This window comes from Saccostrea cucullata, unplaced genomic scaffold (assembly GCF_032062105.1).
Source record: "Saccostrea cucullata isolate Sc308-1 unplaced genomic scaffold, CSIRO_AGI_Scuc_v1 ctg8759, whole genome shotgun sequence".
In the NCBI taxonomy this organism is placed as follows: Eukaryota; Metazoa; Mollusca; class Bivalvia; order Ostreida; family Ostreidae; genus Saccostrea; species Saccostrea cuccullata.
The window spans coordinates 4,618-27,915 of NW_026926554.1; the positions used below are offsets into that span (position 1 = coordinate 4,618).

The following is a 23,298-nucleotide window of genomic DNA, read 5'->3' on the forward strand; positions in this document are numbered from 1 at the left end:
AACTACCTATATTTCACATATAAGATGTGTCTTGCGCTTGAATGAGTACATATTAATTACTTTGCTGTAATATAGACACAGAAATTTAAAAATTAAATTATAGGTAGTTTTCAGTAGACCTAAATTAACAAGAGTTATTTCCCGTTGGCCGCCATATTGGGGGTCAACATGCTCATATTCCTTCATTTTTCAACCAACTATAACTTTTTATACTGGCAATTGTGGTGTGGGAAGCATTGTTTTTCTTAAAAATATACATTTGTTAGAGCCTCCTTTATTTCATAATTTTTATTCCAAAAAGATTTTCCCTCAAATATTTCTGCTACACTCTCTTATATTTGGTAGGACAAAGAGGGAAAATTACCAGGTTGACCACCAAAATGGCGTCCAATGGGAAATAACTCTTGTTTATTTGGGTCTACTGAAAACTATCCATTGGTATACATGTACATACACAAAGTAATTTTTTACAAAACGACGCGTTTCAGTACTATAAAACTGATACGACAAAGCAGCGTAAAACTTACATCCAATACCTGAAAAAAAAAGAGCCCTTCATCTTTACAAGATAGCACGTTTGAATTTATTGAGTTCACAGAGATGATAAATATTCATTATTGAAATAAAGCATTGATAGGTAAATTAATACACCCATGCCAGAAAGTAACAAATCCTATTTCTTGAAAAATTGTCATGCAATTTTCATTCTTTAACGTCAGAGAAATTGACAACAAATGTGTATCTTTCTTAGGAAAAAAAATTCTAGCTTTACTTTTAATTAATTTTCCATCCAGAGAATGAGGTTTTACCATAACTATCGCTATAGATATTTCCCGAGCTAGAATCTGAAGTTTTTACAAAAACGTCATCTCCCTTATTTACATGGGCCACCACACAACCCGTGGACTGGGGGAAATTGTTTGTAAGAGTATGACTGTGAGTCATTCCCCACTCCTCTGAATTTATCATTAGCTGCGTGGAGTGAATTCCACCATTGCCATTTCTAAAAGTCCATATGAATATATACACCCCTGCCTCTGGAGCTATAAATACCCCGATGGAAGGATGATACCCGTTACCAATTTTAGTTCTCACGTGGTCAAAAATAAGCACGTGATGAGGAGTTGCTACATTGGCAGGGAGGTTGGCAGACATGTACGCGTAGAAGGCAACCATTGCACCTGGTACTTCCGGGATTAGCAATCTTTCTGCGAAAAATAATAACATTTCTATATCGTTCATTTCAACAAAACTAGATATATCTAATCAACCAGATAAATGAAACATCAGAAGTTATTTAATTCTAAAACCTACTTTTTACACTCTGATCACGTATTTGTTTATAAAAATTAATTCTTAATGAACAAATATGTCTTAAACTGGTACCTCTTCTTCCATATGCGTTATGTCTTCTGGATTTGATACTCGGCGACTTTTTATTTTCTAAATCATCAAGTTCATCATTTATAGGGAATGCATCAGTCACGATAATTTTTCCATTTAGAACACCACTGCTATTCACGCTTTCTTCTTTCAAAAGCATATGACCGTCTGACGGCTCTGGTTTAGAACTATCTGCAGGAAAATCATGCTGCAAAGTGGAAATTATTTTCTCTTGTTCGACTGTTTTCTTCTCTAGGCTTTGAATGCGGTTTTCCTGATATCGGAGAGTTATTTTAAAATCATTCTGGAGTTTTGAAATTCGTGTCACATAGTCCTTATGAAAAGCCGTAAGAATAGTTTTTAGCTGTTGGGTTGTAACTGTCTGTCCGTCCGAAAGATTCAAAATATCGAAGACTGGATCTTCTTGAAAAATGTCTTGGTAAATCTGATTTAATTCCGATCCTAAGCAAATCAGAAATGGAAAGGAAAGAAGTTGTAAATTTTCTTTGGTGATTTAGCCCCCAAATCTTCTAATCTGATTGAGCGATTATTTTATACCATCGAGGTAGGTCACTTGGTAAAGAAAGACGCGTGCATATGTCAATGTCTTTGCTTACTTTGATGGCTTGAAATTTTAAACAATGGGAGAAAATCAACATTCTCTAATAGTGTACATTATATTACGCTACTCTTACATCATTACATAAAACAACAATTTTAAAATCAAATTAAAACATAAATTGTTATTAGGAGTAAAATTATTAATTTGAAACTCAGTACAACTTTAAAATAATGTTTGTTTGCCCTCTCCCGACTTACATGTACGATAAAAAAAAAATCTGTGTCGATACATAGATGTAATTTTTCCATGAAAAAAAATTTAATACCAAATCTATTTTCCGGAATCTATCTTCACATCAATCAAGAAATTGTTACTCAAATATATTACAAACGTACATGTAGAATTATAACTTCATGTATATAGTTTTGTTTCTACTAACGCCTTTTTCTGATAAAATATCCAGGTATGAAACATACTAGTATTTGTTAGACCCGTTTGTATTTTTCTATTTTGAGGATCAAATGGCTGTATCTAATCAAGTTCAGAATAATGTTAAATATTTGAGATTAATAAGACGTCGTCGACATATCTAAATATTCAATATCAAGCCACAGCAAGAGACTTCAAAGTAATTGCCGAACTATCCGGTATATATATTAAATACACAACATTTTTTGTAACAGGTTACACAATTAAGATTTCACTATGGCTTCATGGAATATATTTAGCAATAAAAATGCGCCATTTGAAAACGCTTCCCGAAAGGGTATTCGAAAATAAAAGATAAATGGGGGGGGGGGGTCAAAGATTTTTAAGAACCTATGACATTATATGAGGGTCGAATGACCTTAATGATAATCTTTTATTTCTAATTGATAAATCTGTCTCAATTAGAACATCAAAGCCAAATTCAAACATGCATTTTTATGAATGAGATATTATGCAATTATTGCTGTGTTTTTAGGTCAATACAATGATTTAGTCATCTGAGGAGTACAATATTCACCGAGCCCGGAGGGCGAGGTGAATATTGCACTTCGAAGATGGCTAAATCATTGTATTAACCGAAAAACCAGCAATAATTGTTTTATTATATGATTCACTAATAAAATGATAAAATCCATCACTTGTTTGCATTTTATTAAGTCCTATCCAAATACAATTATAAGAGAAGCAGAATTAAAATGTTAATCAATCTTATAGGTCGTATTTATTTATTTTTTAAAATCAATTTTAGTTGCAATGAATTATGTCAGTCTTTTTTCTAGGATAGATTTTTAAAGGAAGAAGTATTATCAGGGAAAACCGACTGCCAAAAAGTAAAAATTGTTGTTCAATAAAAGTGTTGAAGTAGTGTCCCCTCTTACCACCCTCACCCGAAAATATATATTTGCTTATGTTTTCTTCACATGAACAAAAAGTCATAGTAGTTTAAATAGCTTTCCAAATCAATTTGTATCAATTTCGAAGATTCCGATCTATTTTTAGATCAAAGTAGAGGAAATAAATCCTTGTATTGACCTGGAACGTCACGTGCAGGTCAATACAACGTAGTATTTTTCTAACATAGTTGGATCTCAGCCAATCAGAGAGATGGAAATTATTCAATCATATAATAAATATCTATATTTCCTAATCAATTTGGACACTTTCACCTTTATGCACAAGTGTTCAAGTTCTCATGGTTTTCCTTTCTGATAGGTTATAAATTAGAAATAATCACTCACTACAAACATATTCCGCACACAATAAAGTGACATGAACTATGGAAATGGGAATTAGGGTTAGTGTGCAAAATAAAAATTTTAAGTAACGCACAGTTGGAAGAATTTTTCATAATCCTATTAATCTACATAAGTGTTTATATACATTGATATATAGTGCAGACAAAATTAGGGTTCGAAGTTTTATGCAAAGGACTGTTTAGTTTAAGGTGATTGTGAGGGTTATAGGTAAAACGGAACACAAGGTTATATTAAGTGGTTGCGTAAATTATCAAGTACTATAATATTTATAGCCTCATACACATTGAAAGTGTGATTTTCTGCGATAGATTGTAAATTTTCAATTTGAACGAATAGAAATGATTTTTCTTGCAATGTTATCTCAAACACTCTTCATGCATGTATAATGAACTAAATGCACGTCTCTGTCGAGTGACTTTACACCGAGTGTTAAACGTTCTACACTGTACACCTTCCACTACTGAAGGCTTACCGTTCATGTAATAAAAGTAATTTGGCAAAATTTAAAACTTAATCTCCTTTTCCAAGACACGATATAATTTTCTTGCAAGGACATACCTTTCAAAACCATTACACATTTGAAGAAAAAAACATTGTCTTGCTCTAAAGGATAAGAATAAATCAGAACATATTTATATAAATACAGAATATTATACACATACATGTAAGTAATTTTTGCTGATTAATCAGTAATTAATTTAGCGAACTTTGGCAAATGTGTAATTCGTAAAAAGATAAAAGCCCTATCTTTTATTGTAATGAATTGTTAGCGATATTCGTTCAATCTTAACACCTTCACTAAAATGCCAAAATGTAATCCCCGCTAAAGTATCTGCTGTTACGTACATGTATAATGATTGATCTGTAAACAAAAATCTCTTCCGTTTTATTCTGATTATTTACTGCTTTTTTTTTTACTTTAATGCGCTTTTTTAAAAGTATAATCTGCAGAGACTTTGTTTAATGTATATACAGATATTTCTGTAATATGCCAAGTCTTATACAGGATTTATATAATTATATCTTGGTGATCATTTAAAATTTTCACGTTTGAATATTATTTCAAATGTACTAGTATTATGAAAAATATACATCTCTCTCTCTCTCTCTCTCTCTCTCTCTCTCTCTCTCTCTCTGTTTATCTCAAGCATTATTCAGAATTAGTATATACGTTTAGGAATCTAGGGGAAATTACACCTGTACTTTGTAAAGATAATAGATATAGATATTATATTCACAATAAAGTTGCTTTGAAATATGAATTTTGTTTAACGCTTTGCACTTTTTTATTGGTAAGGAAAGCATGACTTTCAGAATCTTTTCCCTGCTTTTCTTATGTAAAAGTCTGATAAATAAATATTGCATAAACAAGGTGTGTTTTGCGTTTGAATGAGTACATATTTAAGACATTCCTGTAATTAAGACACAGAAAATCGAGGAAAAAATTACAATTGTTATACATAAAATTTATTTGACAAATTGATGCTTTTCAGTATTATAAAATTGATAGCCTAAGGACGTAACAGCCTTAACTGTCCCCCAGCACCTTAAAAACTAAAATAAATAATAAGAGCCCCGAATTTATAAATTAGCTTTTTGAAAATTATTTCGATAACTGATACTATGAATATCCATTATCGAAATATAACATTAAAAAAGGTTATTTATACACCCATACCAGAAAGAACTGAATCCTGTTTCTTGAAAAATTATTATGCAATTTTTAATCTTAAATGCCAGGGAAATTAACACCAAACATGGATCTTTCTCATGAAAACAAAACTATCTAGTTCTGCCTTCAAGCAATTTTCCATCCAGAGAATGAGGTTTTACCAAAACTATTGCTATAAATATAATATATCCCGAGCTAGAATCTGACGTTTTCACAAAGACGTCATCGCCCTTATTTACATGGGCCACCACACAACCCGTGGACTGGAGGCTATCGTGTGAAGGAGTGCGACCTTTTTATTTTTCCCCCACTCTTTTGAATTTATTATGAGCTGTGTAGAGTGAGCTCCACCATCGGCATTTCTAAAAGTCCATATAAATACGTAGACCCCCTGTCTCGGGTGCTATAAATACCCCAGTGGAAGGATGATACCCGTTACCAATATTAGTTCTCACGTGGTCAAAAATAAGCACGTGATGAGGAGTTGCTACATTACTGGGTAGATCAGAAGACATGTACGCGTAGAAAGCAACAACTGCTCCTGGAACATCTGGGATTAACAATCTTTCTGTGAAAGAAAATTAGATTAATACACTGTTTATTATAATGAAATGAGATTAATTCCAACAATCAGGAGCTGCACCACCGCATCGTGACTTAGTTATTTTTGAAATCTAGTTAGTTACATTTTTATCATAGTTGTGTATACATAGGATTTTAACGGAATAAAAGTATTTAAAACGGTACCTTTTCTTCCAAATTCCTCCTGTTGTTTGGATTTGAGGATACTGACATCTTTGTTTTCTAAATTCCCAGGTACATCATTTGTAGGGAAAGCATCAGTCACGTTGACTTCTCCGGTGGGGTCAATCTTGCTTTTCAAGCTTTCTTCTTTTTCATGCATATGACTGTTTGACGGCTTTTGATTTGGACTGACTGCAGAAACAACATGCTGCAAAGTGGAAATAATTCTCTCTTGTTCGGCTGTTTTAGTCTTTAGGCTTTGAATGCGATTTTCCTGGTATCGAAGAGTGAGTTTAAAATCATTCTGGAGTTTTGAAATTCGAGTTAAATAATCCTTTTGAAAAGCCGTAAGAATAGTTTTTAGCTGCTCCGTTGTAATTGTATGACCGTCAGGAGTATCTAAAAGTTCGTGGACTGGATCCTCTAGAAAAATATGGTCGTCTTTCTGATTTGACTGCAATCCAAAACAAATCAGAAATGGGAGAAAAGAAAGTTGTAAAATGCAAAGTAGCATATTTCCGAGGTGGTGTACCTCCTAAATCTTCTTATCATAATATAAGATTATCTAATGTGCCAGAAATATAAGCATAACGTCGCAGTAGGTCACTTGCATAAGAAATTCACATATATTTCTCATTGTCATTTCTCTATTTCATTGTTTTATACAATTGGGAAGTGAAGGCAATAAATATAATTTTTGATTATTATGATACCATGACGCTACCAGTATTGCATAACACTTTCAAATTATTGATTATTAGGATTACAAATTTTGATTAATTGTTCCGTAGTCTGACACTAGGTATTTTGCATCGAATCTTGTATAGTGTTGTATTGTCTAAAAAATTCAAAGTTATTTCAACAGTCGCGGTTTATTTGTTTTATTTATTTTTGTCAGGATATATCAGGTCCATTCAAATTTTAGTATTTGAAATAAAAAATCTCCATTATTAGTAATTATTATTCCTTTGTGTATCTTCATATAATAAAACAATCAAAGTATTAAGTTTATAATTTTTATTTTTTACATTTATTTAAAAGTAAAAACGACAATTACTATGAAGCAACTGTCCAACTTCAGTGTTTTGTTTTTAGATTTTAAAGTGTGGAACTTAATAATACCTCTTGAAATTCTGAATATCAGTCTGTAAATAGAAATACTTAAAAAATATTCCCGAAAAAGGCTACAATGAAAAAGTTTAAGATAACGAACAGTGATTGATCTAAAAAATTATATGGCTTCAAAATTTTAAATTTTGATTTCTTTTTATCATCTGCATTATAAAAAAATTCAGAAAAGAAAGTTTATACTGTTATGTCTTATTTGTATACTCGTATATACAGTGTATATCAATACAATTTTTATTTACCTTTCCTGCAAATCACTGGTTGGGGTATATTTTCTAGTGGTAGTTTTTTTATTTCGTACAAATTAAGAGATGTATGTTTTATGCCGGTACTTCTAGAGGTCCGGTGGCTGGTCTCCAGTTCTCCAACTTGTGTACAAGTGGTATCGTGGGACATATCTGCACCGTCATGTTTAAGTTTGATGATCATCTTCACTTGCTCTACAACTTTATTTTCGAGAATATTCAAAAGATTAACTTGTTCTTACATTTGGCGTTGGAATTCTCTCTGCATCTTTTTAGTTTCAAAGCAAAAGTATGCATATCTTCTTTTGAAATAAATTTCTCACTGAATAATATTTCCATCAGACTAAACTTGTCTTTTAATGGATCTGTATGCCAAAAATACCCACTTTCAAAAGAGTCTTGTTCAGTACAGTGCAAAATAAAAAGAAAACGAAATGCTTCCATTTTGATTTGAAGTTTTCCTAAATTTCTTATCTTTTATTTCTAAACACAACATTCAATGATCAAGAAGTAGACCGTTTTATAATAAGTTAACATAAGGAAAACATGTAAGAATCACAATCTGTATATGAAAGAATATGCCAATTTTTGACTTTCAAAAACAACTAACTTTCCGTAAACAACAAGAAGAATTCTTGACTATAAAACATTGGACAGCCTTTCCCTATAGATGAAATGACCATATCAATAGTGTTGGAAATCTTTCAAGTCCACAGTGTCACAATGTAAATTAAATGGGACTTTTTAACCATACACAGAGACGTAAGCCTAGTCATGGGCATCGGTCTTACAATAAACCTTTAATACACTATATATTTTATATATTTTGACTCATAACTACCGTATGCAAATCAACAATTAGGTCTACATCATATTCGCATCAATTTTACTCCGTCCCTTTGAAACTTAAATAGTCTTTTTAAAAAGGTCAAGGAGAGTCCATTTTTAACTCCTCGACTGCGGAATATGGACTCGGATCTGAGATTATGGGTTTTGCAAATAATAGACTTTTTCATAGCCATGCCATTCTCTGTAACCACTTAAACTTCGTTGCCACGCATGGTCACTGATTTTGATGAAACTTCACCCATGCTTAGTACTTGACACCAGAAACAAATATCAAAAAAAAATTTCGTTGCTATGTGTCTCGGTTGCTATGGCAACAGCCGGAAAAATTTGAAAAATCAAGATTTTCAGCCACTTTAAATCTTGACTGTAGCTTAATAAAAACTAGAAAAAGCAAACAAACCATTCTCACAAATACATGACACCTTGATGTCACTTATACTGTGAAGAAACTGTTTAGAATATATCTCTAAGTAAGTGGTAACCAAGGGTACATTTGGAATGCATTTAAAATGCTGAAATATGCTGAAAAACACTCCGTATTCACTAATGGTAAGTGTTTCATGCTCAAACTCAATCAACGACTTAAGAAAAACAACGGAAATGTTTGACCTTAAGTATATAAGTATAAGCAATATTATTCTATAAATAACTTTTATGGTTGCCATGGTAACACAGTGTAACCATGCAAAACCAGTAACTAAGATTGGGCTCATGCTACTCTCTTCAGGAAAAACATGAAAATTCAAGACTGGCAAATATGCATCCTTAGGACCTTGCAACACCAAAACCACAAGAAAAACTTGGTATAATTGCTTCTTTGCAGTGTTACCATGGAAACAAAAAACCAGTGCTTAAAAGTGAATTATTTTTCGCTGCATTAAGAATTAAATTGCCATTTAATCAAGAAACAAATTAATGGACTCAGCTTGAATAGTACTTATCTGTTAGAACTGGAGTTGAATATCATATATTGATAAAATTTGATGAATAAAACAACACTGTTGCTATGGTTACCAAGAAGGGAAAATGTTCGATTTTGTGAACTTTGTATCAATATTAAACCCTGTGTGCCAACTTCTTGCATCCCTTTAGAGATTGGATGATAGTCAAAATTAAGGATAAATAACACAAACAAACTTTTTTCAGAAATTAGCATTATTTTCCATAGATTTACATTTAAATTGGTAAGCTGAATAATGTTTACCTAGTAAAGTGGACGAATTATATAAGATTTTGTCATAAGGTAAAAAAATTGTGCAAAATTTTGTATGGAATTATATAGAAAGCAAAACAAAATATCATATTAAAGCACCAAGGAAAACCTACGATTTCTTTATAATTGAGGGATTTATTATTTATGTCATTTCAAATCAAAATCAGTCAAAACATATATATCAACCCGTGCATCCATTTTTTGTTTGTGGTAAGTACCCTTAAAAGTCAAGTTAGCTGTTAATAAATATCAATCATAAAAGTTTTGGGAATCTACATTTAAGGGTACGTATCCAAGGAAAGAAAATATTTTTCACGTTTTTAAGCATATATTTTCTGCTTATTTCCATAGCAACGCTCTATTTAAAGAATCTAATCTGAATTTTTTCAAATGGGAAAACTTGGAGCACACCAATATCTTATAAAATTGATCATTAGTTATGAGGAAATGTGCTTTTTTTTTAAAAGATAGGATCAGATTTAAACATACAGAGCGTTACTTTGAAGGCTCTCTGTGGTATAAAAACCTTGGCAACCATTGCCAACCAAAATGAAATATCATAGTTTGTTCTTGGTGTATGTTTCAAGGCGCTTTTTTCTATTATTTGGTCACATTTAATCCTATAATTGCTTTTTATTTTTACATGTATGACTTAATAAAATTCAATGAATTTTTCTTTTACTTTTGAATATTTCGTTACCATAGTAACATATATAATAGTTGATTTACCAAACATGTTTATCATGCATTTGAGACATCTGACCTTCAACTTTTGGAAACAGTCATTGCAAATTGTTTGCTTTGCCGCAAATGTTAACTATGGGGCTCTAAACATGTTAAAAAATGCCATTTTTCGAACTTTAAGACATGTTGCCATGGTAACTTTAAAACATAGCAACCAATTTTTGCCTGATTTCAGTTTAGGGTATCAATGACTTTTATCATAGAGAGTTTGGAGAAATTCTGAGACTATGCGTGCCAAAGCTCCTATATAAAATTTCAAATCATCACAGAGAATGGCTCAAAAAACCCCACGTTTTACTGAAAAAAATGCAGATAAAACCACAGCCTTTTCCTAAACTTCAATATGCCAACAAAAGTATTGGCACGGTTAATATAAGTACATGTAATATCCTTTACATGTACAACAAAAGGGTTCAGTCTTGCATTCCACCAAATTTCAAGTCAGAAACTACACCTTGTATTTCCTATAAATATACATCAACTATTGCTTCCAGACCTTTTAATTAAAAGCAAACTTAACAGGGCTTAAATATCGATGATCTGAAACATAATTCTGCATCGTGTTCATGTTCTACTTCACGCTACAACTATGGTCCTGCTGAGCACGTTATTACAAGTGATGTAAATATAGTTCATAATGAGAACTGTCGATCACTAATCTTAAAAGGTTCTAAATATAGGGAACCTCGATCTTTTAACTGCCGTCGGAATGTTACAAATATTATGGATTTTGTTGAGGATTACGCCAGGCGATTGGTCAGATATGACATATTCTTTGTGTGCGTTTTTTTTTGGACAAAAACTGATTAAGATGCCGGTTTCCTTGGAGTCCAATGAGTCACCTACCGATCCAGTAAATTTCACCACTGACCTATTCATTTGGAGCCCAAAACACAGCACTTAAATTTAGTTCAATGATGCTAAATAAAGAATCTACCAAGATACAAAATTACTATATGTAATTCACAAAATTTTTTTCTCATAATTTTCCATTTAATATTATATAGATCCATGTTTATAATGACTTGCTTATTACATGACTATCGATTGTAAATCTTAATTGAGGAAAGACACTTTTCACAATATTGGGCCAACGTTGGACCAGTATTTCATCTCCAAAACTACATGCTTCCGGTACATGTAATCCCAATATTCCCAATATTCCCACTATTGGAATAACTCCAGCACAGTGTTATTGATTGGTTGTATGTTGTTTAACGTCCCTCTCGATAATTTTTCACTTATATGTAGACACCACAACTTGCCGATGGAGAGCAACAAATTTTGTCATTTACTCTGCACTTAGGGCCATTGAGCAGTGAGGGATCTTTTACGTGCCAGCACCTACTGCGACATGCGTCTTCTGTTTATACTGTTTCATCTGAGGGACCGGTCTCCACGTCCCACAGTGGGATTCGAACCCGCGACGTTAGGATTGACTCCTTATCTCGCGACTCTAGAGCAGACGCTCTAATCCAGCCCAGTGTTATAAGCTCAACACAACCCAGTGTTATAAGCCAAACACAGAGCGATGTTTCATATTGCCAACATTTACATGTACTAAATAAGTTTGACCACTGTTGGGCCAACATTGAATGTCCAAGAACAAGTGGCCACGTTTTGTGTTAACCTGTGCTCGTATAGACCTACGTTGGGGCAACATTTCATACCCAAAACAAAATGGTCTTGATCCATGCCAACATTTACTGAGTTGGACCTATGTTGCTCCAAAATTTTAATGTCGAACACATAGCCACTTTGTATTTTGTTAACATGTTACTACAATGGACCAACATTGGGCCAACATTGCAAACCAAAGACAATTGGTTTAGCTTTCATGCCAACGTTGATGAACGTTGGACCAACGTTGGGTCTACATTTGTTACCCAACGCCAATACTCTACCAACCATCCAACCAAAACCAACGTTGACCCAACGTTGGCCAAACGTAGTCATGCTATCTGGGATATCATATTGACCTTTGGTTCTAGTGTAAAATAATTTTTGAACGTGTTAAGTTTTAAGAACATTTGTACAATCCTTATATTGTAACATCCATACAATAAAATATATTCAAACCAAACTAACTGCTTCCATTTTGATTTGGAGTTTTCCTTAATTTCTTATCTCTTGTCTAAATGCAATTGTCAAGGACCAAGAGGTATAACATTTTTAAGAGGTTAAAATCAAGGTAAAATGCAAGAAACGAAATCTGTACATGAAGGAATATGACAATATTTAAGTTTAGTTTAAAATATATTTCATTCTGAACAGCAGGCATAACTGCCTATGATCGTTCTCTCCATAGTTTAAAAATGAATATGTCAAGAATATCGCTTAAGGTTTTAATTATGTATATGTAAAGTGAATTTGAAAATAAATATGAACTCTAATTTTATTGTTTAAAAAAACAGATTACTTGTAGAAGAAATTGTCAGTAAACAAAAACACAGTCTTCTTGTCAATAAATATATGTCTGTCATGGAAATAGATATGTCAAGCTTGAAAATAGCAAAATAATTGTAATGTATGATGAAAGAAATAGTAAACACGATAGATATCCAATCTCACAAATTATATTGACGGTGAATAAAGAAATTAATACTCATTTACATGAAGTATAAAACTTTACCATCAAAACTTGATAAAATGTGTTTACATTATTGACAGTAACTTGTGTACATTTTTGTTTTAAAGTTCAGCTCTTGTTATATAACTGAATAGTTTGTTGCATTGATCTCTGCTGCATAGGAAATAAAGAATGTCTGTCTGTCTGTCATGTGTTTCTTGAATATGAATATATTTATACTATTGAAAGTTTTTTTTCTAAAAAACCTGTTACTCATGTGAATATCTTGAACTTTATATTTGAAGGATTAAAAAATTTATCTAGTGACCAAACGATCCCGAAGCCTCACATACAATTATTCCCATTATGAGATCTTTGGCTTTAAACTTGTAATTACATGTATTGTATTTACATTTATATATGCATCTTATAGTAGAATTTCTATATGAAGTATATAAAGGTGACCTGGTCCTCTATACACATTGCTTAAGGGTGTGTTAGACAGTGTTTTGTGTGTATGTTCCTCTCGCAACATAAAGGTATTATCATATATCTGTATAAATATTTTGTCAATATACAGTTTGATTATAATCACTATTAATTTAAATATTGTAACATTATCTTTCAAATACATATATTTTGCTATCAAATATAGGGAGAGCCTTGCTCCCCCAGTGAGGGTTATTATAGGGGGACACCTACGGATGTCACTACCCCACGTTATCTTATCATAATTTCAGTGAATAAAAAATTACCTCTAAAAATTTTTAAAATGTTATTGAAATATAAACTCTGACTCAGGCTTATGTTTGCAAACATGTGGGGGAAAATGATCAACACTCCACAATTTTGTGTTTTATTTTCTCTACTTGTAGGAAATAATATTAAATCATTCGAACTGAAAAAAAATATCTAGCCAAATTCATACATCCATTCCATGAATGAAATATTTATCTTTATAACTCGTAGATTGATTTGGACACAGTCACCTTAATGCGCAAGTGTTTATTTTCTCATGAATTTACTTTCTGATAGGTTATAAACTAAGGATGAACACCCACTGCAAAAATATTGTGCACACTTCATAGTAAAAAAAACAAGGGCAAAGGGAGTATGGAATGAGGCTTTATGCAATATAAAATTTGAAGAAGTGCACAGTGAGATGATATTTTTAATAAGCATACTAATCACCACGTAACTGTAAATAGTGCAGACAGAATAAGGAATCTAAGTTTAACTTAAGTTCAGATAACTGTCAAGTTTAAGGGGGGGGGGTATAGGTACCAGGGAGCACAAGGTTAAGTTGTTTATGCAAAAGTTACCAAGTGCTACAATACATTCATAACACCATATACCTCAAAAGCATAAATTCTTTCCGATATATTTGTAAATTTACAATTTGAACTTTTGAAAATACTTTTCGCCGCAACCTTTACCCAGTTACTATAAACGCATTATGAACTAAACGCGCTAGTGGCTTTACACAGTCTAAAGTTACTGAACTTCCATGTCTTGTAGGCTTATCGCTAAAAACTCGATGTTTAATTAAAAATAAATACTTAGTACTTTGTTTCTTCTCATAGATTTGATGTTGAACTACCATGATATTATATGATCTCATAAAATTTGCAAACATCTTTAAAGTCATTGCGAAATTGTTAAAAAAGACATTGACTTATCGTAAAGATCCAGAATCAGATTTATGCTTACTGAACTTTACACATACCATTTAAGCGAACTCAACACTCCAGCTAAATATTTGGTTATACATAAATGTATAAGTTCTGCGAAATTTCGAATTTTAGATGCTTTTGATAATGAAGGCTCTGGTTTAAACGCAAAATTCTGCAGACGACGTTTGATAAATATTGTTAACTACTACGTGATAAAAAATAATTCTATACAGGGTTTATATGTATTAATATACCAGTATTCCAACTTGATTATACTTTTTCAAAAATACATATTTTATCCCTTAGGACACACGTCTTAAATATTATCTCACTATGTGTACTACTCGTATATAAAATATCCAGAAACAGAATGTCTTAAAAGCCCGAAGAAAATTACGTCCGTACAATATAAAGATAATATATATCATATTGATAATAAACTAGCTTTGCTAGCAAACAAAATTTATCGACAGTTTTTATAAGCCTTTTAACTTACTTTCTTAAAAAGGATGTTCGATACATAGCAAAATAAAACTTTTATAGTCATTTCACAATCAAGGTTGGTCTTCAGTCTGAACAAGTGCATTTTTAAAAAAAAATAGTGCAGAAGCAAAAGATTAAAAAGTTATTTTTGTTATACATATGATTTATTAAACAAATCGATGTGGTTTCAGTATTATATAATGTTACGAAAGGCAGCCCAAAGCTGACGTCCAACGCCCTAAAAACTCAAATAAATAAGGAAACCTTCACTTTTATAAGATAGCAAGTTTAAAATTATTTAGATCAATGATATTATCAATATGCATTATCGACATATAACATTAAGGTATGTCACTCGTCAGCTTTTTAGAAAAGTTCACGCAGATCCTTTTGCTTCTAAACTATTTATTAAAATTCAATTTTTATAACATATTTAAATTCCACAATGTTAATGTTCTAACATTCAACGAAAAAAAAAAACGCTCAATAAGCTACAGAGAAACAATATTTATGAAGGACTATTTCTTGTGGTGGAAGGATATTTAGCAGATAAATCTGCAAATCCACACATTTATTAAGTTTCATAACTTGGAACTTTAGCATCACATACTTTTACTCGGAGAATATTTTCCGTTATGATATTGCTAGGAATATTTCAGATAGGTCTTAATTTATATTTTTAGCACAAGTTTTACACCTCCCCTCAACAAACTATGCCTATTAATGAAGATATATTAAAGAAGTCAAGATAAATTTTACAACATTTTTTGCCTGAAATTCACATATTTTGACCAATATTTCAAAATTAACATCACTGACCCAAACTTTTTCTTTCATCATTTTAAACTACTCGATACTTATGACTGATCAGCACTTAAGTCGTACAAAGCTTGATATAAGAAACTATTCTATTGCCCATTTACTTTTTTAATACCCCAAATATGTTACGTTTTCGTGCAAAAAGGTCAAACAATAATTTACGCGCATTAATTTGCAAGATTTGTTCAATGATAAATATTATTCAAACTATTTTACGTACAATAAGATTAAATTCATTGTCATGGTTACATCTGATAAAATATAATAAGAGAAAATTTTATAAAAGTAATAAACCAAAGAGTTAAAATTTAAGTGCAAAAAGGTCAACTTAATTGTACCAAATATCAGTAAGATGCACACTGACCCCCTATTTTCTCTGCGATTTTGAGTCACACTGTACGAGTACTTATCCAAAACATACTTTTCAAAAAATCCTTGATTTAAGAAATTTCACGAGAGACATACTTTAATAAGTTATTTATACATCAATTACAGAAAACATGAATCCCATTGACATTCATTCTTAAGTGTGCCGTAGATTAATACTAGATATGGCTCGTTCTCAGGAAAAGAAAAACATAAGTTCTAACTTTAACCAATTTTCCATCCGGAGAATGAGGTTCTACCATTAAAATTACTATAAATATATCCAATGCTATAACCTGATGTTTTCACGAAAACGTCATCTCCCTTATTTACATGGGCTACTACACAACCCGTGGACTGGCTCCAAGCGTTTACGGCAGTGTTACTGTGTGTTATTCCCCACTCCTCTGAATTAATCATGAGCTGTGAGGAGTGAGCTCCATCATCGCCATTTCTAAAACTCCATATAAATACATAGACCCCTGTCTCTGGGACTATGAACACCCCTGTAGAAGAATGATATCCATTACCAATATTCGTTCTCACGTGGTCAAAAATAAGCACATGATGAGGAGCTGCTACATCACTGGGTAGGTTAGCAGACATGTATGCATAGAAGGCAACCACTGCCCTAGTTAGTTCACGGGGTACCGATTTTTCTGCAAAAGATAATTAAGTTTATACAACTTTAATTACAACAAAACTGGATAAACATGTATTTAATCAACCAGGTGAAACACCCGAAGTTATTTAGTTTAAAAACCTACTTTGACATCGGATTCTATTTATACGTATATACATGTTTATACAAATTAATTCTAAATGAAGAGATAGATATGTCTTAAGCCGATACCTCTTCTTCCATATTCGTTATGTCGTTTGGATTTGATGCTCGGAAATTTTTTATTTTAAAAATCATTAAGTTCATTTATTATAGGGAATGCATCAGTCACGATAATTTCTCCATTTAGAACACCACTGCTATTCACGCTTTTTTCTTTCAAAAGGATATGACCGTCTGACGGCTCTTGTTTGGAACTACCTGTAGGAAAATCATGCTGCAAAGTGGAAATTATTTTCGCTTGTTCGGCTGTTTTCTTCTCTAGGCTTTGAATGCGATGTTCCTGATATCGAAGAGTTATTTTAAAATCATTCTGGAGTTTTGAAATTCGTGCTACATAGTCCTTTTGAAAAGCCGTAAGAATAGTTTTTAGCTGTTGGGTTGTAACTGTCTGTCCGTCCGAAGGATTCAAAGTATTGAAGACTGGATTGTCTTGAAAAATGTCTTGGTAACTCTGATTTAATTCCGATCCTAAGCAAATCAGAAATGGGAAGGAAAAAAGTTGTAAAATGCGAACTAGCATTTTCCAGTGGTGACTTAGCTCCTAAATCTTCTTATCTGATTGAAAGATTATTTAATATGCCAGCGTAACTTCGATGTAGGTCACTTGCTAAAGAAAGACGCGTGCATATGTCAATGTCTTTGCTTTCTTTGATGGCTTTAAATTTTAAACAATGGGAGAAAATCAACATTCTATAATACTGTACATTACGCTACTCATACATCAAATGTTACATAAAACAACAGTTTTAAATTCAAATTCAAACATAAATTGTTATTGGGAGTAAAATTTTTAATTTGAAACTCAATACAACTTTAAAATAATGTTTGTTTGTCCTCTCCCGACTTACGATAAAAAAAAATCTGTTTCGATTCATAGATTGCTAAGAAAAAAAAATTAATATCAAAACTATTTTCCGGAATCTATCTTCACATCAATCAAGAAATTGTTACTCAAATATACTCAACAAAAAAAGAAACACATATTGTTTTACTTGTAAAAGAAATTTTTAAAATATACATGGAACAATTATCTTGTATATCATTTGATACCTGTGACCTTTTTAAAGGACACCATGGGGTTTTAAAACCCAAGTGTTGAATTATCTCCCTTGATTAAACGTGTTTATAAAAGTAGTGTTTTTCAAGATTTCTTCTAAATCGGATGTCTATTTTCGTTGATATTTTGGATTTAGAGAAACTATTAACACTCCTATTAAACCCATATTTAAGATTTGATTGCAGTGTTGATGCTGCAATGCCACGCCGAAACAAAGATGAACACAACCAGGCTAACGATGATACTAAATGGAGCTTAGCAACAGAAAGTTGCAACTGCATTTGGAATACATTGATGGGCTTTGCAACCGTTAAACTAACGCCGGAAGACCAGACATTGGCCGTCCGCAGGTAACCACACCCAGGCAGGACCGTCAGACCCCCCCCCCCTTTCAGCACCTCACGCGATTCATAACTTGCTGTATAAACTGGTGCTACAATTGCTGAATGAAAAAATCAGCATAAAAGTTCATAAATTGTTCGCAAGAGACTGAAAGGAGCTGGTATTCATGCACGATATCCGTACATTGGAAATCCACCAGCGCTTCGACGTCGCAAAGGACATATGGTTTGGTTAAGTCGTTATGCCCCTTGAATTTGGAGGCGTCGACAATGACAAAAACTTCACATTTCTACTTACAACACAGGATATGTTTAATTTTTATTAAAACCCTCTAAAATCACTTAAAAAAAAATAAGGATTAAACAGAAAACATAGATTATCATGTTTAATCTGAATATGCGTTTCTTTTTTTGTTGAGTATATACATGTATTACAAACGTACATGTAGAATTATAACTATATAGTTTTGTTTCTACTAACCCCCTTTTCCAGTAAAATATCCAAGTATCAAACATATACCTGTATATTAGACCCGTTCTTTTTTTTTTTTTATTTTGGATTCAAATGGCTATATGTAATGAAAATCAGAATAAAGTTAAATATTTGATATTAAAAAAAACGTCGTCGACATATCTAAATACTAGTATTCAATATGAAGCAACAGCAAGAGACTTCAAAGTAATCGCCGAACTACACGGTATATTTACTGAAAGGAAAAAGAAATGAATATTTACTTTTGAATTTATGTTTTTCTGTATTGTTATCATACATTTTAATTCATCTATAATCAACAAGTTACCAAATCTTGATTGAATTTGACTGATAATTCCTAAGTTATTGAAATTGATGTTACTCTCTGACAACCAAAAGAAACTTTTTTGGTTGAAATGTTGAAATCAATCTGCACAGCAACATGTTGTTGCCTTTTTATTCACTTACGCGATATTGAATTCAAGTACTAGACTCAATGTAACTTCCGTCAGCTGTACCATGATTGCAAGAAATTAATACTGAATGCAAATATGCAAAAGTGATGTGTTTTTGACTTTTTATCACTTCCCCTACGTGACGCCATACATTTCATGGTTGAGTAGTTTTGACCAGCGATTTTAGTGCAAAGTAACCAAAATACACATCTGACTAATTTTCATAATTTTTGTTCAGATAGTCAACAAAATTTCGCATATTTTGTTTTTATGCGTTTCTTTTCCCTTTCAGTATATATTAAATACACAACACTTTTGAAACAGGCAAATATAACACAATTAAGATTCCCTTATGGCTTCATGGAATGCATTTAGCAATAAAAATGTGCCATTTGAAAACGCTTCCCCAAAGGGGATTTGAAAATAATACTGCGTAGATTAATTGGGGGGGGGGGGGTAAAGATAAAATATAAAAGATTTTTTAAGAACCTATGACATTATATGAGGGTCGAATAACCTTAATGATAATCTTTTATTTCTAATTAATAAATCTGTCTCAATTAGAACATCAAAGCCAAATTCAAACATTCATTTTTATGAACGAGATATTTATCCAGATTTCCTAATCAATTTGGGCACTATCACTTTTATGCACAAGTGTTCAAGTTCTCATGGGTTTTTTCTTTCTGATAGGTTAGAAATTAGAAATAATTACTCTCTACAAACATATTTCGCACACAATAAAGTGACATGAACTATGGAATTGGTGAATTAGGATTTATGTAAAATAAAAATTTTTAGAACCGCACTGTTGGAAGAAATTTTCATAATCCTACAGACAAAATTAGGGTTCGAAGTTTTATGCAAAGGACTGTTTAGTTTAAGGTGATTGTGAGGGTTATAGGTACATCGGAACACAAGGCTAAGGGGTTGCGTAAATTATCAAGTACTATGATATTTAGCCTCATACACATTTAAAGTGTGATTTTCTGCGATTCGTGATTTTTCCTGCAATGTTATCTCAAACACTCTGCATGCATGTATAATGAACTAAATGCACGTCTCTGTCGAGTGACTTTACACCAGTGTAAAACGTTCTACACTGTACACCTTCCACTACTGAAGACTTACCGTTCATGTAATAAAAGTAATTTGGCAAAATTTTAAACTTAATATTTATCCTTTTCGAAGACACGATATAATTTTCTTGCAAGGACATACCTTTCAAAACCATTGCACATTTGAAAAAAAAAACACATTGTCTTGCTCTAAAGGATAAGAATAAATCAGAACATATTTATATTTACAGAATATTATACACATACATGTAAGTAATTTCTGCTGATTAATCAGTAATTATTTTAGCGAACTTTATTTGATCCTTTGCTGCTCTTTTTTTTATTTAATGCCCTTTTTTAAAAGTATAATTTGCAGAGACTTTGTTTAATGTATTTTCAGATATTTCTGTAATATGTCAAGTTTTATACAGGGTTTATATATATATTGGTCATCATTTAAAATTTTCACGTTTGAATATTATTACAAATGTTTTATAAAAAATATACATCTCTCTCTCTGTGTTTATCTCAAGAATTATTCAGAATTAGTATAATTATACGTTTAGGAATCTAGGAGAAAGTACACCTGTACTTTGTAAAGATAATAGATATAACTAGAGGTACTGTGAGCAATGAGCTCACTAAATGATACCCCCCGCCTCCCATATGAATATAATAGCAGTGTCCATGTTTTGCTCTGGAAAATCCAAAATATACGTCAGATTAAAAATTAAAATAGGAGGTGCACAATGGCATTATGCTATAAAGATTCTGTAAAAGTTTTGTTAAGATTCACTCAGTAGTTTAAGAGGAGTTGCGGATAAGAGATGGGTACCCCAAAGCGTAACAGAAGGACGGACGGACGGACGGACGAACGGACGGACAGACGGACGGACGGACAGAAATACCGATTACTATATACCCTCCCACTTTTCAAGCGGGAAGGGTATAAATATTATATTTACAATAAAGTTGCTTTGAAAAAATGAATTTTGTTTAATGCTTTGCAATTTTTTTATTGGTAAGGAAAGCATGATGTTCATAATCTTTTCCGTGCTTTTTTTTACATAAAAGTTTGAAAAATAAATATTGCATAACTAGGCGTGTTTTGCGTTTGAATGAGTACATATTTAAGACATTCCTGTAATTAAGACATAGAAAACCGTGGAAAATAACAATTGTTATAGGACTACATAAAATTTATTTAACAAATTGATGCTTTTCAGTATTATAAAATCGATAAGACAAAGCAGCCTAAACTGTCCCCCAGCACCTTAAAACCTCATAAACATAAAAGAGTCCCAAATTTATAAATTAACTTGTGGAAAATTATTTCGATAACTGATATTATGAATATCCATTATCGAAATATAACATTAAAAAAGGTTATTTATACACCCATACCAGAAAGAACTAAATCCTGTTTCTTGAAAATTGTTATGCAATTTTCAATCCTAAATGTTAGGGAAATTAACACCAAAAACGGATCTTTCTCATGAAAACAAAACTATCTAGTTCTGCCTTTAATCAATTTTCCATCCAGAGAATGGGGTTTTACCATAAATATTGCTATAAATATATCCCGAGCTAGAATCTGACGTTTTCACAAAGACGTCATCGCCCTTATTTACATGGGCCACCACACAACCCGTGGACTGGAGGCTATCGTGTGAAGGAGTGCGACCTTCTATTTTCCCCCACTCTTCTGAATTTATCATGAGCTGTGTAGAGTGAACTCCACCATCGGCATTTCTAAAAGTCCATATAAATACGTAGACCCCTGTCTCGGGTGCTATAAATACCCCAGTGGAAGGATGATACCCGTTACCAATATTTGTTTTCACGTGGTCAAAAATAAGCACGTGATGAGGAGTTGCTACATTACTGGGTAGGTCAGAAGACATGTACGCGTAGAAGGCAACAACTGCTCCTGGAACATCTGGGATTAACAATCTTTCTGTGAAAGAAAATTAGATTAATACACTGTTTATTATTATAGAATGACATTTATTCCAACAATCAGGAACTTCATCAGCGCATCGTAAGTTAGTTATTTTTGAAATCAAGTTACTGTAGTTACATTTTTATCATAGTTTTGTATACAAAAGATTATAATTGAATCAAAGTATTTAAAACGGTACCTTTTCTTCCAAATCCCTCATGTTGTTTGGATTTGAGGATACTGACATCCTTGTTTTCTAAATTCCCAGGTACATCATTTGTAGAGAAAGCATCAGTCACGTTGACTTCTCCGGTGGGGTCATCCTTGCTTTTCAAGCTTTCTTTTTTTTCATGCATATGGCTGTTTGACGGCTTTTGGTTTGGACTGACTGCAGAAACATCATGCTGCAAAGTGGAAATAATTCTCTCTTGTTCGGCTGTTTTCTTCTCTAGGCTTTGAATGCGATTTTCCTGGTGACGAAGAGTGAGTTCAAAATCATTCTGGAGTTTTGAAATTCGAGTTAAATAGTCCTTTTGAAAAGCCGTAAGAATAGTTTTTAGCTGCTGTGTTGTAAATGTATGACTATCTGGAGTATTTAAAAGTTCGTGGACTGAATCCTCTTGAAAAATATAGTCGTCTTTCTCATTTGACTTCAATCCAAAACAAATCAGAAATGGAAGAAAAGAAAGTTGTAAAATGCGAAGTAGCATATTCCTGTGGTGGTGTACCTCCTAAATCTTCTTATCATAAGATACGATTAACATGTATGCCAGAAATATCAATATAACGTCGAGGTAGGTCAATGCATTAGAAAACCACGTATATTTCTCAATGTCATTGCTCTATTTTATTGTTTTATACAGTAAGTATAAAGGTAACAAAATTTTTGACTGTTATGATACAATGACTCGTACATAACATTTTCAGATTTGAT

At 32.3% G+C, this 23,298-nt stretch overlaps 3 protein-coding genes and 1 pseudogene across 3 annotated transcripts; all 4 read right to left on the reverse strand.

Moving 5' to 3' along the window:
- Window positions 1-774: 774 nt before the first annotated feature.
- LOC134272024 (complement C1q-like protein 4) lies at window positions 775-1,200 on the reverse strand. The gene has a single exon (XM_062754262.1). It carries the CDS (start codon window positions 1,174-1,176, stop codon window positions 775-777), a length of 402 nt encoding a protein of 133 aa, XP_062610246.1. The 5' UTR covers window positions 1,177-1,200.
- Window positions 1,201-5,488: 4,288 nt separating this feature from the next.
- Window positions 5,489-6,531, reverse strand: LOC134272023 (complement C1q-like protein 4; annotated as a pseudogene).
- A 9,889-nt stretch (window positions 6,532-16,420) lies between these two features.
- Window positions 16,421-17,252, reverse strand: LOC134272027 (complement C1q-like protein 4). Its single transcript, XM_062754264.1, has 2 exons — window positions 17,219-17,252; window positions 16,421-16,854 (listed from the first exon to the last, which is right to left on the reverse strand). The coding sequence occupies exons 1-2, from the start codon at window positions 17,250-17,252 to the stop codon at window positions 16,421-16,423; spliced, it is 468 nt and encodes a 155-aa protein (XP_062610248.1).
- Window positions 17,253-21,878: 4,626 nt separating this feature from the next.
- On the reverse strand, window positions 21,879-23,093 carry LOC134272026 (uncharacterized). Its single transcript, XM_062754263.1, has 2 exons — window positions 22,564-23,093; window positions 21,879-22,379 (listed from the first exon to the last, which is right to left on the reverse strand). The coding sequence occupies exons 1-2, from the start codon at window positions 23,072-23,074 to the stop codon at window positions 21,946-21,948; spliced, it is 945 nt and encodes a 314-aa protein (XP_062610247.1). The 5' UTR covers window positions 23,075-23,093; the 3' UTR covers window positions 21,879-21,945.
- Window positions 23,094-23,298: the final 205 nt, after the last annotated feature.